Raw genomic sequence first — 16680 nt, 5'->3', positions numbered from 1 at the left:
GTTTCATTTGGATTCACAGGAAGACTTTGGGGAATCATGCAAAACATTTTAGCCTTCTATAAACTTCCATATGAGAAAAGAGGGAAACATTTTCATTTCACAGTGGCTTAAAAAATAACCAAAATCTGTTCATTCAGAAACAATGCCCCCCCCCCCTTTTTTTCCAGAAGACAACTGCACTGACATACATGCAACAGCCCAGGCCATGGTACTGCCTAGGACAGCTTGATACCTTCTACTACCACACAACAGAATCATATCCTAACAATATCAGAGGATACCTGTACCACAGCCACGCAGACACTAACACAGTCCTTCGAAGAGAAGGCAAGAAGGGAGTCAGACCGTGTTTTAAATAAAGGATAAAGTGGTTTTTGTTTCCCTTTTTGTACTCAAAACTTCTAGATTGTTTCAATACTCATACAAGTACTCTTTCAGGACAGAACACTAAAGGGCATTTATCATAGTTTCCTTATTTGCTTAAGGTTCCAACATGGGCCATTTTGCTCTATGAGGACTAAGATCAAATTTAAGACTTAATAGCTGCACAGGAAGCAGAAAAGAAACGATGCTTACAATTTTATCCCATGTACATTTGATGTTCACTCGCATCAAACCTAATTTTGCACAACTGTGGAGCAATATACAGGCAAACCACTGGACTTCATACCCAACATCAAACCACTGCAGAATGCCGACTCCATTCAAAGAGACAAAAAAAAGAAGTATCAAAGCTCAGTCTTTATATTAATCACTGATATCTGAATAATCTGAATACAGGTTCAGAATTAAAGGCACATGCAACTGACTGTACATGTACTTTACATAAATCTGTTAAGTATGGGCAACTCGCACCCCTAAACTTACTGATCTCCATGAATGAATGTGGTCAATTGACCGAATATACCATCCCATGAAGACCTCACAGTATTGCAACTGTGAGCGATGTTCATTAGGAAAACTTTTGGTCATGTTTATACCATGAAAGGCATTTTCAAAGCCTGTTCTACCACAGAGATTACGGCTGCAGTCACTTAGAAAATGGTCCAGAAACAACCACAAACCCACTACTGATAAAACTTCCACCCATTTTTCGCTAAATTCACTAAAGTATCTCCTTAATAGAGTCTAACAGACTCCAACAATAAAACTTGTTTATTAATATTGGTCCTCATGTTTTTATTGGAAAGACAACCTGCTGCTTATCCGGGATTTCTAAGTGATAAAAGCTGATTATTAATTTGCCTTAAAATGTCATTTTTGTTTTGTAATACTTCATGACATGGCCCTCATATTTTCTGTTACAGTTTTCCTCTTTTTACTTAGCTTCTGTCCAAAGCACTGCTGGTTGCTATGGTAACTTTGGCTTTTTCCCCCACTGTTCATGCAGGTTTTCATCAAATCCAATGACTTTTTTTAATCTTATCTGTTCTATAACAATAGTTCCTTGACTAAGGTGCTGTACACTGTACCAGATGAGAACCCTGGTATTTCACAGTAGGAACTGGAAAAATGGTAAGTTTTGCTAAATTCTGAAAACCAGCAATTGAAGTGGGGTTTTCTAGGGGTTTTATTTGATTGTTTTTTAACTGAGTACATGTCTTTCTTTTAATCTGAATATTATTCAGGCAAAATATACTAATTAACACACCAGTAAATGTAAGAGCAATTTTTTAAGAGAGTAATGCTTAAGGAACAAAAGACCTTGTGTGGTAACTTTTTTGGAAAGAAAATTATCACTGTTGTTTCACATAGACTGATCGGGACACAACTAAACAAAAGGACAACTGAGTTATTTTCTGCACTACTATTAACACCAGTTCAAATCTCCCTGCCACAGAAAGAAATACTCCTGGTCACTTTAATAAAATACTTCTTAAGGTTAGCATGTAGTCTGTTATCAAGCTGGCCTATAACCTGCAGAAAACAAACTGCATATGCACACAAACTGATGAAGTATGTGCAAAGGCTGGAGCCATTTCCACACTCTTCACTAGGATTCTATTTTAAATCTGTTTTTCCGATAATATTTAAGTTTAGGACTAAGTTCTTCCACGCGAGTTTCTTCTTGAAGTTTTGCTTTGCCTTGAATTCATGCAAAGGAGATGCTCTCTTGGTGTTTTCTACAGGACAATGTCATCTATTTGTGCTAATATTAAGCACCTCTCATGGGTACCTACCACTTCACTCAGGAAAAGTAGCTCAGACACAGGGAAACAGACCAAGCAGAACTCATCCAACATACAGGACTGAGCATTAAAAACATAAAAGCACACCAACACACAAACGCATTAACTATTTCACTCACTAAATGAGGTCCAGAAGTATTATAGAGTTCCTGGACTAAGGTTTTACTGGAATATGGTCACCTGAATCTGGCCCCTAACTTGACTCTGTGGTGCACACAGGTAGGGCCGCGCTCAAGACGTGGTCCAGCCCAGCGGAGCAGGCTAGAGAAACAACCTCTTGTCAAATTAATTCACCTTTAAAACTGTCATCCCCTGAAGCAATACGAATACTAGGAACAATAAAGAGAAAGGCTTTACAAACTAAGAAAATTACTATTTCATAGAATTCCACCCCGAGAATGATTTTGCATTAGTTTGTTTGGGGACGGGTTGCATTCAATATCTCTTTGCGTCCAGAATAATAGTTTATCTCTTCGTCATATATTATGGATATGGAAATTTTCCTTAATTTCAGGTTTTATAATCAGAAACACATGATGTATTTCAACTTGGCTAGACAACTAACATGTATATTGCTGTTATTTCTTATTATATTGATTTCCCCATTCCCTTCTCTCCTATTAACTTTCTTCAGTTTGAAAAGAAGCATACCTAAGAATTACTCTCTTATTTTTTAAGGATAATTACCAGTGAGAATAAATAATCTACAGTTTGCTTCACTTCAGCAATTTTGTTTCTTTTCAAATTTCTGGTGGAGTTAGCTTTATTACATAATTATTCTTTTGTACAATTCTGATTACATTTAGCAAAATAATCTGATTGCTGGATCAGCACAGTAGGCACAAAATGCATTAATACATTAATTATTCCCTGTCTCAATTTACATTACATGAGCGTTACTGAGACTTGAGTTTGTTACCATGTGCAGGCTGCATATTCATTTGGCACATTAAAAGATGGTGGGATTTCCTCAGTAGGTGGGATTTCCTTTCTAATGGTATCTATATCGGCCATAGTTCCTACAGCTTTCTCTTATGCTCACAGCCAGCCATAGGCAACAGCTGCATAGCAATTAGGTCTTGTTCCATAGCTGCATTTTATGATATAATCACTGACATGCAAAATGAGCTTCCCCATCCCTTTTTTTTCTCAATCCCAATGTGTTTAGTAAAGGACTTCATTTTACATCCAGAGAAAGTGGAAAGAAACAGCTAGAAATCAGTAAGAAACAACTACCTAGGATGTTTAAAAACTCAACTAAGTACTGCTTGGGTGATATGCTACCATAAATAATTCCATGTCACACTACTAATCACTATTATTTTAAGGCATCTCTTGCATCTATTATTACCAGCCATAAAACTCACATATGCGTACACGAAATGCAATCCAGTGATAATGACAATATTTTAAGAATTGCACTGTAATTTTAAATGCTTTCTATTTAGTATTAGCTGAATTTAAGAACAGTCATAATTTGGCACATAATTACCAAATGACTCATGTATTGAAGTGTTAAAGAAATAATGATGTTTGCATAAAACCCTGATAGTGCAATATAATAAGAATTTTGTGACCAGTAATGGAAGCCCTCTGTTTGCAGGATATGTACACCACCAGTACATGTTTTTTCCATGCTCCATCACCAAACTGGAAGCGTGTCCCTCCCCATAACCTTTCAACAGCCACCCGTGCTGCTGGAAGCATCTCTAAGAATGGCAACTGAGGAAGCTGCTTTCATAGTGCTCCTTAGAAGTTTGCTCATTAGTAACTGAGCACACACACATCACTTAAAATACAACAATTATTACTATCAAATATTTAAAGCAACCACTGACGTAAACCACCTTTGAATCCATGGCACAAAAAGTCTTCCTGGCACAGCTAACATAATACTTTCTCTGGTCCTTCCTAAATTACTTTATAAACCCACAAATTAATACGCAGTCTAATATTTTTCAGTAGTGCCATTAGATTCACAAACCATGTAGAAATATTCTGTTTTAAGGACAATTTTCCATCTAACCATATTTTTTGTGCACATATAGAGTTTCCAGTTTTAAAACATTACAGCAGAGTGCAGATTTATCCATTTTAAAGATACACCATATATTTTTATGGAGACATTTGTAAAAGCTCCTAAGCATCTAATAGGATAGAAGTCAGCTCAGAATATTTTGTAATAAAGTACCTATTAGTAAAAACTGTATCAGAGGGAAACCACACACAAAGGAAAAAGGAACTAGGTCACTCTATTTGACAGCTAAGGAAGAAACAGAGGTTACGTCCTCTATGGCTGAGATTTAGAGCAGTTTCACTTAGTGGCTGTTCTGCTCCAATTCCCCAGATAAAATTTAGACCTACAGCAAGAAGTCTTCATTCCTATTTTATTCCAGTGGGAAGTCATGGTTCAGACTCTTAAGTAACCAATAGAAAAAAAAAAAATACTAGTCAGTGGGGAAATATGAAGCTTAAATATTATGTTACAATTAAATTGAGATAAACCTTACAGTAACTACAGGGTTCATTATATTCTCACAACCCGAGTCGTAAATTGCTAAATAGATACGGATGTAAATTCTGTCCTACTATTTCAAATAGAAAAATATTACTGAAATTTTAGAGGAGCTGAAACAGGCTTATGGCAACACATCTCACTTGCAGGTAGCACAGGGCCAGAAATCACCCATGAATACAAGTAACCCTTGCTGATTTTTATCTCATTCGAATTACTTAATACAATTATAATATTATATGTACTACCCCACCTGTCGAATTTAAATAGCTACTACAGGAAAAACATGTTTTTATCTACTTCTTTTGCAGTTTACACTTAAAGTAATCTTTCTGATTGCATAGAGAATCTAACCATTTCTATCCTTCAGAGCCCCGTGCTGCTCAGAAGCAAAGTCAGATGTATAATCTGCAAGCCAGATTTGCCCCTAGTTTAGGAAAGCTTCTGCCAGCAGAACCAGTGCCCTGGCCCGCAGTTCCCCATGGGCACCCAGCAGCCCAGCCCTCCCGGCCACCCAGGAGCCCCCATGGGGTCTGTGGAAGCCACAGAGTCCAGCAGCACCTTCAGCCACAGCCTGGCACGTCCCAGCCACAGATCAGCGCTGCCCGGCATCCAGTGCCCTCGGTGAGGTGCAGAACGAGCACCTGTTCTCTTCTTGCAGTCAATCGCCCTCCCAAGGAGGGCAGCAGGCTCTGCTGCACCGGCAGAGTACAAGTTACACAGACTAACACACGACCTGGGACCAGCTGCGGTACGGATATGTACGGTGGGATACACATTTTAGTGGCTTGCTCCGATAGCCGCTTTGGCTTTTCTTAGCAGAATAAATGAGGCAGCTTCAGCTCAAGAATATGCAATGTCCCAGGCCAGCAAAACCACCTCCAGTAATTACTGATTTGATGGGGGTGCTCAGATTCCAAATGTTAAATGTGAATTCAAATGTTTTGCAGAATAAGCACAAGAGCTGGCCCACTTCTACAAAGGACCCCTCCACACACCTCCTGAAGTTGTATGACTCCAAACTGCCTGCCATTTATCATTCGTCACTGAAAAACCAATGATTTAACAAACTTTTTAAAAAATATTGAGATAAGAAACATAATAAACCGCAAAGATACCGTCAATTTAAAGATTATAATCTGTTGAAGATTATTCTGAAAGATTAGTAGAGTTCTTCCTTATCCTTCAATCCAAGTGTTTAAAAATGTACCACTACAAGGTCAGTATGATTCAGCCTTTTCCTTTGCATCTGGTCCCTGCAGAACTGATTTTTTTCTATTTTTTTTTACATAGCGGTTACACAGAGAATGACACAGAAAATACCAAAATCCAGCAAGAAGAGGCAGGAGGGAGGTGCAACATGGTTAGTTTCTTTTCAATTTCTGACCAACCATTCCAGTAGTATTGGAACAAACGTTTATGCCAGCTAGACTTCAGCCACAAATAGCTAACCTGTAATTCAAGGAACTTAGGCTAAAGCAACTGTGAATACCAATATTCAACATTTTTTTCTTCCCTACCTCACAGGAAAGGCAATCCCAGCCTCCACTGTAGTCTTGCCTTCTCTTGGGAGCTTCTGGATTGAACTATTCATGTCTGAACACTCGGCAGGGGTGGGAGAGAGACGCTTTCCCTCTCCAAACCTGCTTCTAAATCCCCGTTCCTGCCAGTCACCAGAATGCTGTTCAGGTAGAGCTGTGCTCTCACTAATTCCATCCGGTGCGTACAAAGGGAAAGTGAAATTCCCTAAACAACACTGGTGGTTTCAATTTATGGGTTTTGGAAGTCCAATGATTTGAATCATTCCCACATCCATAAGCAACATAAATATAGTTTGGTTATATATAAACCTAGTTATTTCAGCTTGCAATGAAAATATATTTGTACCGTTTACGATATGAGAATATACTGCTCTCAGGGGTAATAAATTCTAGTGCTGTATTACAAAATATGAACATGCCTCTACACCTATACACACAGTAGGAAATTCCAGTTCATTTTGTGAAAGAGAAATCCTGCCTGACTTTACGTTCCACGTTAGATCTGACCCCTGGGCAGATGACTACGAGGCCTGCAGGCTTTTTAGTTCTTTTTCAATATTATGTACAGTTGTGGCAAATTCAGTCTTGCTTATTAAACAGTAACTGGCACAAGGGAGATGGGCTGTCACCAGCCTGTGAAAGCACCACATCCACAGTTGTCACTGTATTTCCTTGCAGCCCCAGGAACTTCCAAATAGTAACTGAAGCCAACTGAATTAAGCTCGCTAGGATTCAAGAGACACTACAACACATCCAATAGCTATTCCTCCAACTCCCTTTCTATCCCACTTTCCTTTTTTTTTTTTTAACTTTTTCCACTTCGGGGGATGCAAAATACTCTACGTGTTTCTTTGTTTGTTTCTCCTGGTATTTACCAACACCAACCTTTCATACATACGTGGTCTCCTGCCTGCAAAAAATGCTGAATAAATCCCATTTTGCCCTGTGTTCTTTGTTCATAGAATTACTTTCTTTTCCTGACAGATCAATCCTACCACACAGATAATATTCTGCTGCCCTACAAATCTCATACAATAATCTTAGCAGTAGCGTGGTCACTTGGGTAGACGTATTCAGCATCTGTTATTTCCCCTCCCACAGTTTCTATAGATTTCTGATACCCTTGACCAAGCACATGAAACAATCTCATTTTGTAAAGTAATATTAAACAGTGTCCAGCAAGCCATCTGTAAATCCACTTCTTTATGTGACCAGAATCACCTTTTGTAATCACCTCTAGTTTTCCTTCCATCCTTTGATGCAGTTGTGACTTGTTTGCTCTCCCGTTGCCAGAAATTCGCACTAGTCTATTCAAACAGCTAAGCGGATAGAAAAGGGATGCCTAGCAATAATGCTCTGCTTTTCTTGGAGTTCAGTTCTTCTCCTCTCACAACCCACATTTTGCTGTTTTTGCTAAAGAACTAGGGCCCCTAGTATTCTCACTAGGAAGCAGAACTTCTCGGAGTGTAGCAGAGCCTTCAGAAATAAGCAGTACAGGGAAACATATTATTACCTTCCCGACCATCATGCGGCTTACCAAAATCAACAACAAGGCTTCAAGGACTTGTATTTAAGTAATAAATTAAATAGCTCTATGACAAGAGCTTTGGTCCATCAAACACCTGACTTGAGAAAAGCCTCTTCTGTTGGGAGGGCTGGGAGATGTAGAGAGAGACACCGTTTTATGGTCTTTTAGCCATCGGTTATATAAATGTGTTGTGAAGGCAGAATGGGCCTTTCTCCCCCACAGCTTTGGACAAGATATGAATTTTCAGTGGCAGAAATCTCTGACCATCTGGAAGGTAATCCCTCAGGCACACAAAAAACAAGTGTAAGCTTTTTCACAATATCGGAACAGGGAAAGACTAAGAGCATTTGCACATGTCTTAATGCCATATAGAAAAACAAATAAATAAACAACCACTAATGTTGCTTAAGCCCCAGAGCTTTAGTAGTTATGTGCCCAGATTCATTTCTGGGGCATAAGGGACGCTAACATATGCATGGCCACTAAATTCCAAAGACCTAACAGTTCCGTAATCACTGCTTCAAGCTGCCTATTTGCTCTTCGCCCCCTATTTTTCTATCTCCTAGAAATTATCTTCTTAATCACACAAAAAGTCTATCTTAACAAACATCAACAGCAGCTCTGGTACTTTTGACAAGAAGTAAGTAATAGCATGATGATTTCGATAGAATTCTATTACTATCTCAAAGTGCTGAAAACATGCCAAAATTACATGAAAATAATTCCTGGTCAGACTTACACCCAATGCTACCGCTGTTTGCACAGTCTTCTTGAGTGGCAATGTACAGCACTCAACTACAGAAGCACCTCTAAGAACAGACATTGTATTTAGGATCTGGACAGCAAAGCAAGAAGATCAAGCCAGCACCTCCATATAAAGAGCACTAGAAAGACTAATGAGCACTTCAGGAGACTAGAATTATGGAGCAGCCCACTCAACTGCAAAAACAATAGCAGGTAAAGACCCCACAAGGGAGAAAAAGTGAAGAAGAAATCACATGACAAAATAAGAATGCTACATAGGAAAGGTGTAAAAAGGAGTGGGTAAATGAAAACAAATCCTAGACTGAAAACCCTATGATTTCTGGGTATTCTCAGCTGTCTAGATGATGTCAAAATCTACTGGATTTACTTAAGACCTCCATCTAAATCTGCCATGCAAGAATTTTAGCCATTACTTCTCTATTACCTAACACTGTTATGTGTATAGGTCAATTAGCATATACAAATCACTTACACATAGAACATGCAGCTTCTGGACTTGTTTCAAAAGCTGAAGTCAACAAAAATATTGCCATTGACTTGCATGTGCTTCACAGCACCTCTACAGACCAAGCGGTTCGGTTTGATGTCAATGCCTATTAAAATCATATGTAGGAATAACTATTTGTAGATTCGGCAAAGTAGGTTCTACTGAAAACAACGTTAAACAACTGAAGCACAACCTGGTACTAACAGTTGAAGATTTCTCATATAAGAATGCAGGATGCCACACAAAATCACATTAACAGTTGGAGGAAGAGGGGAAGAAATCATCCAACACCAAAGAAAATCTGTCTCTACAGCTAGTTTTGCAACAAAATATATTTTCTTACAAAAAACCAAAATGTGACAAAAAGCACCATCAAAAATATCCTTTCAAATGAACACATACTTTGTTGTTTAAAGCTGGTTTTTTTAAATAGCTTGCTAAATAGGGACTGTAATTACCAAGCATAACACTTCAGCTTATTTAAAATCTTCCCAACACAATTTATACCCGCAGTTCCTTTTAATATTGTCAGTCATCCATATTTATTTTCTACTGATGTTATACTAGTGAAATTGCACTCTCCTATATAATTTCTCCTGCTATAGCCTTTGCATTACTTTTAGTTGCCTTCTCTTGAAAAGTTCTTTTACACTAACATGTATAGGAATTTATGTATATGTGCATACAGGTATATTGACCTATCTCTAGGCAAGCAAAGGAACACCAAATACATTTACAAAATACTTTAAGAAATAGAGCAGCAATATTTAACAGCAAGTATTAGTGTACTCCTGTTTTTTCATTACTTGTACACTCCTGTTTTTTCATTACTTGTACATTCCTGCTTTTTCATTACTTGTAGGCTACTAAAATGCACATGGATCAAAAAATTCCACACTTAGAAATTTATTCTGCTGTAATGGTAAGACATCAGATGAAAATATACTACATGTAGAGCTGATTAGCATGTTTCATGAAAAGAAAATATGAAATCCAGCTGAAGATGCTTCCAGGAAAACAACGTTACCGGGAATTAACAGCTTCATAATCCCCCTGTCAATTCGATATTCAATTTACCCCAAATAACAAACAAACAAAGGTCATCTCGTCCTTTCCTTCTCTATCTGAAGTAATTTCAGACTGACCATAAGAAGGGGGTCGGGGGGTGGGAACCACAAACCCCTCTGCACATTGGGTGTCATGAACGCCAGGCCGATGCTGCCCCCTGCCGGCTCCGCCGGGACACCGGAGGGACGGGCCCGCCCGAATCCGCCTCTGCCACCCACAACACGGGCTGGCACCTCAACTGACCCAGCAACTGCCCAAGTCTTTGCATAAAAAATAGGTAGAAAATACAAAGAAGAGGCGGGGGGATATAAAAAAGGCAAGCTGAGGTACATCTGTCACTGACATAACAGCAAATCCAGATGCAAAGGAGAACTGGGGATTTCTCGAAGAACAAGAGCTTTCAGAATTAGCCTTAGAAATCATTTATAGAATTACAAAACCTGAGGCATCTGATAAAAAAAAAAAATGAACGGTGGTCACAGAACAAACTCAGCCTTTTCTAAGAAAAACCCACTGAGCCAAACAGATTCTACTAGCCAAAAAATTACCTCTTGGTTTCACAAACTGGATCCACAGGGATTCAGGAACACACAACAACTGTTCAAGCACATCAAGTTGAAAATAACTGGTGGAAAAGAAGAAAGGGCAAGAAAGAGACGCTAACACAAAAAATAAACAGACTGAGAGAACAATAGCTATTAACTACTGCAAATGAACCAATGACTCAAAACGGTTCTGTTACACAAGCATCACTCCTAACGCAAGCGGCCAATTTATTTATTTTTAGGAAAACACTCACTGCCAGTAGTATCACATTTCTTCTTAACAGAAGTATTAAATATGAAGCCCAATTCTCAAAAGCAATCAAACTAAGATGGTTTTATATGATACTGTCGTTAATTCACTTCTTACTACCCTCAAGAGAAATATCCATCCCAATTTTCACCAACGCTTTCTGCTGATACACATCTTCTCCTCATGATAGGAACTGAAAAGGAGAAAGCGTTCCAACCGCCTGTACAATCCAGGTTTAAGAGACACACTCCTAATTTATTAAACGTATTAAACTCTGTAAGGTTTCTCCTCCAAAGATGCAGGATTTCTTCTACTCCTTAAAGTTTACTTTATGCTCTTTCCTGCAGATTTAGACAAAATACAACCAGCTGTAGCCCCAGAACCCCTAGACTGTCAGGTTTTCTGCTAAAATTGGCAGCTACAAACCCAGGTGGGACTGCGGTAGCTGTAGAACAAGCCCTTTGAAAGTGAACATAGCTTAGATTGAAACTGCTACGAAGAAAGGAAACAGCAGAGGATTCTTCCTTTTATTTTGTAAAGCTTTTACTCAAAAATGTTCACCTGCTAATACATGGAGAGAAAGAAAGCCTCTTCTTTTGTTTCATTAGGACTTGTTTCTTTGTACAAGTCTCAGCCCAAGCCGAAGGAAACTTCAGCGGCCTCACTCGTCAAATGTCACGGTTTGTGCTCAACGTGAACCTGTCAGCTCTGATTTGGTTGCACCGCTATGGCTCACGCTGAGCTTGGGAGTGGATCCGTATTATGAAGTAATTGCTAAGCAACTGTGTAACAAAAGAACAAACTTCTATTGAAAAGATTTGGCAAAGTCACAGTGGTGAGATGAAAAACTGAACAGTCTGCCAGCGGTACAATCCCAATACGTGTCCATGCCTGACATGATGGCATCTTCTTTACTCACTATCTGTGTAATCAGTGCTTCATCTCTTTTGTTAGTTTGGTTTTTAATGCCCTTATCTGCACGTATGACACGTGCAGCTTTAAAACAAACAAATCAGATCTAACATGGACTATTTAAGACTGGGTCAGAGTCGAGGTCTGTATTTCATTTTCTGGTTACGCGCCGTAACACAAATATTCTGCAGCATTCTACTGCCACCAGTGTGTAAAAGGAAAATAAAAAAGGTATCAAGCTAACATTGAGGGAAGAGTAAAACAAAGAGGAAATGATCCATAAAGGAATGAAGCCAAGAGACTATATCAAATATTCAAACAATAACATCTCTGCAAATTATCTTTTAGGAAAAAATGTAACTGGAATGCAATACAGAAAAACAAACAAACAAAAACCTTAAGATTCTGCATAGATTTTGTAAGAATACACAAAGATCTGCACACTCAGTGATCAATGCTGTTAGTGGTACATATTCGTGCTCTATCAGATACCTCCTGGTAAAACTTCTTGGAAACCCTTAAGGGGCACAAGTTCAATTCTACATGAAGCTATAATTCAAGCTATAATTCTTAAATTTGCTGTAGTGAAACAGATCTGTTATACCAAGAGGTACTAACCTCAGAATTCTGCTTAAGGAATGTATTAAGCACTCCACATCACTATCTGTACAGCTATACTATAATTTTCCAGCACTTCTCCGCAAAGTCCATACTTTTTTCTCCATTAAAAACGCAGCCCCTATAAACTCTTCCAAAGCAGTAGCAAGAAAGTGAAAACTGAAGTACATTTTCTGACAATTGTATCTGAATAAAGTGCAATGAACAGCTTACTGTTTTACATGAAACCACTTCAAATGGTCATACACATGACATTTGAGGCAGAATTCCATAAGCTGCTGATATGCATGTCTATTCCTAAGCATACATGTTCTCAAAGACGCTCTCAAGGTAAAAGAGAACTATTTAGCTATGAAACCAGCATGTTCCCATCCCTGCCAATTTCACAGATTTCAGTTAACCAGAATTGCCATGCTAATGTAATAGAGCTTTCATTAAATATCAGAACTTTTCACAAGGATAATATTCTTCTCTGTGTACGAGTGCCCCTTTTATTCTTCAGAGAAAAAACAAATTCAGTGTCACCAAGTACTATTCTAAACTAAGGAGTCACAAAATTAGCCTAAGATATATATGGTTAGTACTAAAATGCATGTTACAGATAAAAATACAGTATGAAGATAAAATACAAAATATGCTAAACTATGCAGGATAGTTTTAATTATGAGGTGCAGAGTTATCGTTAACTTTAAAATTAATCCATCTGCTATGCACTAACTTGTCCTTTGATTTGAGCAATAGTAAACAACAAGGTTGACAATAATTTACATAAAAGCATGTGTTGAAAAATATTTCATCCCAGGTATACCAGACTATTTCGCACCCTACAGGACAGTATCATGAAACATAAAAGATGCAACAGAAATGGAAGAACAACGCTAAATAAACTCTACGGTACAAGCACATCTTCCTTTACATGTTCCCAATAGGTGGCAACAGAATACCGAAAATACAAAGAAGTTTATCATTCCTTCTTCATCCACAAAGCAATGGGAGCCCTCTTACAACTTGTATCGATGAACTTGCACCGGCGATTTTATTCAAATGAATCGTTGCATCTCAGCAACAGAAATTCTCAGGACAGGTAACATCAAAAGCCAGAGAATCCACAGACCAGAAACAAAGCATTTAATAAAAAGTTTGTTGTTATGAAACAAATAACTAATGGCTTATACTCAGAGCTTATCTGAGGGAATAAACTATTACAAGCATTAATTGACATTAAAAAAAAAATCTGCCCATTATAGAAGAAACATTCAGGAAGAAAGAAAATTGTAGACTAATTTTTTATTGTTGATGACATCCACACCTTAGTCTTCAGCAATATTTATTTAAAAGATTGAATAAAGGGATGAGAATTTTTAGAGTTTTCAGCTGACAAACCCCAACTTTATCAGTAGTAGCAGGTCTATACTAACTCCCCAATTTTTTGTAAGGAATGTCAGAAAATCGGAGTAGTTTCCTTGACACCTATAGGATTTACTTGTTCCTGTGGCACAAAGCTATCTAAATCAAGTCTAAATAATGACTACTTACTTGCTTTCAAAACCAGCTAAGTCACGGTCCAAAGAAATTGTCTCTGTGGTAATTTCCACCTTTCTCACACTGCCGAAGAAGTCTGTTATCAGGACATTCTGAGGGTCTCGCTGAAAGAGGTCAGTTCGGTGCCCAGGTGTGGAAACACACAAGCTCTTTGGACAGACCTGAAACTGAAAACCAAGATGGACAATCACATCCTGTCCCTTATTCATCAGTTTCTATGTATACTTTCCCACAGGAAACTGCTATTAACAAGTAAATGCCACACATCACTTGGATTAATTTCAGTACAAGCCCCACAGTTGAAAAAAATGATTGAACAAAAACATTAAAAGGCATTAACATCTTGATTATGCATTTCAGAAAACCTTCATCTTCACCACTGTGCCATTGCCATTTGAGTTCAGAAATGCTTCTGTGAAAGTCGACCATCAATTACAGCTAATTGATCAAATGCACAAATGTATTTCTGAATGTAGATGCAGCAATGCCACTACAACCTCCCAAAAAGCACAACTGGGTATAAATTCTTATTTATCAAAGGGAGGCAGGCAAGATTTAAAAAGCCTTGATAATTAGCTAATAGTAAAGGCTTCATAAAGAAGCAAGAATTTACAGCTTGGCTGAAAACAAAAAAACCTCTTGGTCTTATTTCTACTTTATAGCCTGCAAATTAATGCAGAATTAGGATCTTCAAATATCAAAGGACTTTTATGTACCTTAAGTTCACAAAGACATTGTGTAAAACCTACACATTTGCTATATAGACCTTGTTACTTATTTTACTTATGTATTTTATCTGCATATCAGATACCACTATATCCAGCACACATTGCAACAAAAACAGCACTAACAAACTGTTTTCAATGGACTCAATTCTCTATAAAGGTACATTTGCAGAAAATAAACAGATGTAATAGTGACAGATTTGTTGTAGCATTGAGAATATCTGAGAAAACAGCATGCCTATTAAATAACAAGACAGTTATGTACCCAGCAGGTGTCCAAGCCAAAACTAACGCATTTGGGACATAATGCCTTTTTGCACAAGTCTCGCCACACTCACCACAAACGTCTCTAATATTTCCCATCCGGATAGATTCCTTATTTCAAGAGACCTTGTAATGCACATAACGTAATACAATAAATAATTATTGGTTTGCATGTTTTATTAATAATGCTACATAGCTTCAAGTGCCAGGAAATGCAGCCCAAGGCCTCACTTTCTCTAGTCGTCTTGATGAGCTTGCAAAGCTGATTTCATGGCTCAACCAACAGAAGGCAATTCACAACCAAACGCACAACCCTACTAGACAGAGGTGCTTGGTCTACAGTGCTCCGGCCACTTTAGTGAGCAAATGTTACTGTCCACTCCACTGCCTCATGGGCAGCCCACCTGGTAACTGTAGGTTATACAAGTCCTTGCATGTTCCAGCAACAAAGAACATTTATTATAACATTTAGAATAACAGAAGAGTTCTGTTGTTTATAATAACAGAACATATCAAGGTACAGGACTATGAAGGACGCTCCCCACATGGGTGCTCATCTTCCTGCATCTTAAATTCTCCAAGTGATACTCGCAAACAGGTCCACCAGTTACTGGACCTGGAGCTCATAGGCTTAATTACATCATGGGTCAGCTCTTAGAAAGTTGCACTCCGGACAAAAAACACAGGTCCTAATTAGCTCAATGTAGATGCAGCCTCAATTATCCCAGATTATGACTGAAAAAAAACCCATGAGTTTCAGGTCATACTTCTGGTAGAAATTCTGTGCTCAGCCTGACACAAGATGCACGGACTTACATGGCTGCTTCGCTTAGGACACCAGAGCCCTACAATTAAAAAGTTTCCAGACAGGAAACAATGGACCTGGCTCTTCTTCACAGAGCAAGATTCTATCTCCCCATTCCTCCCTTCTGCTCCATTACAGTTTCTCTTTCACACCCTGTCGTTTCTGCCTTAAGCCTGTAAGCACAGAGCATTAGGCTGCTGGTCCAGGGAGACTTCAGCTCCCTTTCAGCGGTACCTTACGTGAAGCGTACAAACACACGTATCCACTGAGCTCTTTTTTAATAACTCCCAATTCTCTTGGCAGCTTATCACATAGCAGCTAAAGAAAAGACGGGGCAGATCAAATCTTACTGTTATCCTGCCTGTGAAGTGAAAATGAACTAGACTCATCAGCATCATGCTTCCCATACAAAGTCACTTGTCATTGCACACAAACCCTCTTAAGTTTCAGTTTCACCAAAATGCAATCAATTTTCTTCAACTCTGCTCCAACTAAGGGCACAAACATACAAACTAAGTCTCTGAAGTAAGCTATAAAAGTATTTGTTTTAATCCTGCTACTTGATGCATAAATCTATGCTGCAGTTACACCACCAAGTCTCTCTTCCAAGCTCTCAAAGAGTGTCAATGTCCCAAAACAAGTGCATCAGCACTGAAAGTGTGAAATTGATACTGCACTCAACTATTTCTAACCTGTCCCACAACAATTTACTACCATAAGATGCTGAGATGAATCTTGAACAAAAATGTGCAACGGCACGAAAAGGAGTTCAGTATTAAAAATCTACTTATCCAGGACCAGTGTGAGACAAGAAAGACTGCAAAGCAGCTACACCACAGCAGACTAAGACTAATAACTGAAGCCTTCTGACAAAAAAAGGCAAACACTGGCTAAATGAAACATATTTGTTCATATGTAGATTTTTC

At 38.4% G+C, this 16680-nt stretch overlaps 1 protein-coding gene across 2 annotated transcripts in view; it reads right to left on the bottom strand.

Annotated features, from left to right (window-relative positions):
- PIGK (phosphatidylinositol glycan anchor biosynthesis class K) overlaps positions 1–16680 on the bottom strand; it is a 71894-nt gene that overhangs the window by 38817 nt on the left and 16397 nt on the right. For both annotated transcript variants that reach the window (XM_071810559.1, XM_065842746.2), the window contains one exon: positions 13955–14127. In XM_071810559.1, coding sequence (XP_071666660.1) covers positions 13955–14127 — 173 coding nt within the window. The remainder of the gene's footprint in view (positions 1–13954; positions 14128–16680) is intronic.

The sequence above is a fragment of the Patagioenas fasciata genome, chromosome 6 (assembly GCF_037038585.1).
Source record: "Patagioenas fasciata isolate bPatFas1 chromosome 6, bPatFas1.hap1, whole genome shotgun sequence".
NCBI classification, from domain to species: Eukaryota; Metazoa; Chordata; class Aves; order Columbiformes; family Columbidae; genus Patagioenas; species Patagioenas fasciata.
The sequence above is the reverse complement of the archived record's forward strand: the minus strand, read 5'-3'. Positions and strand labels throughout refer to the sequence as shown.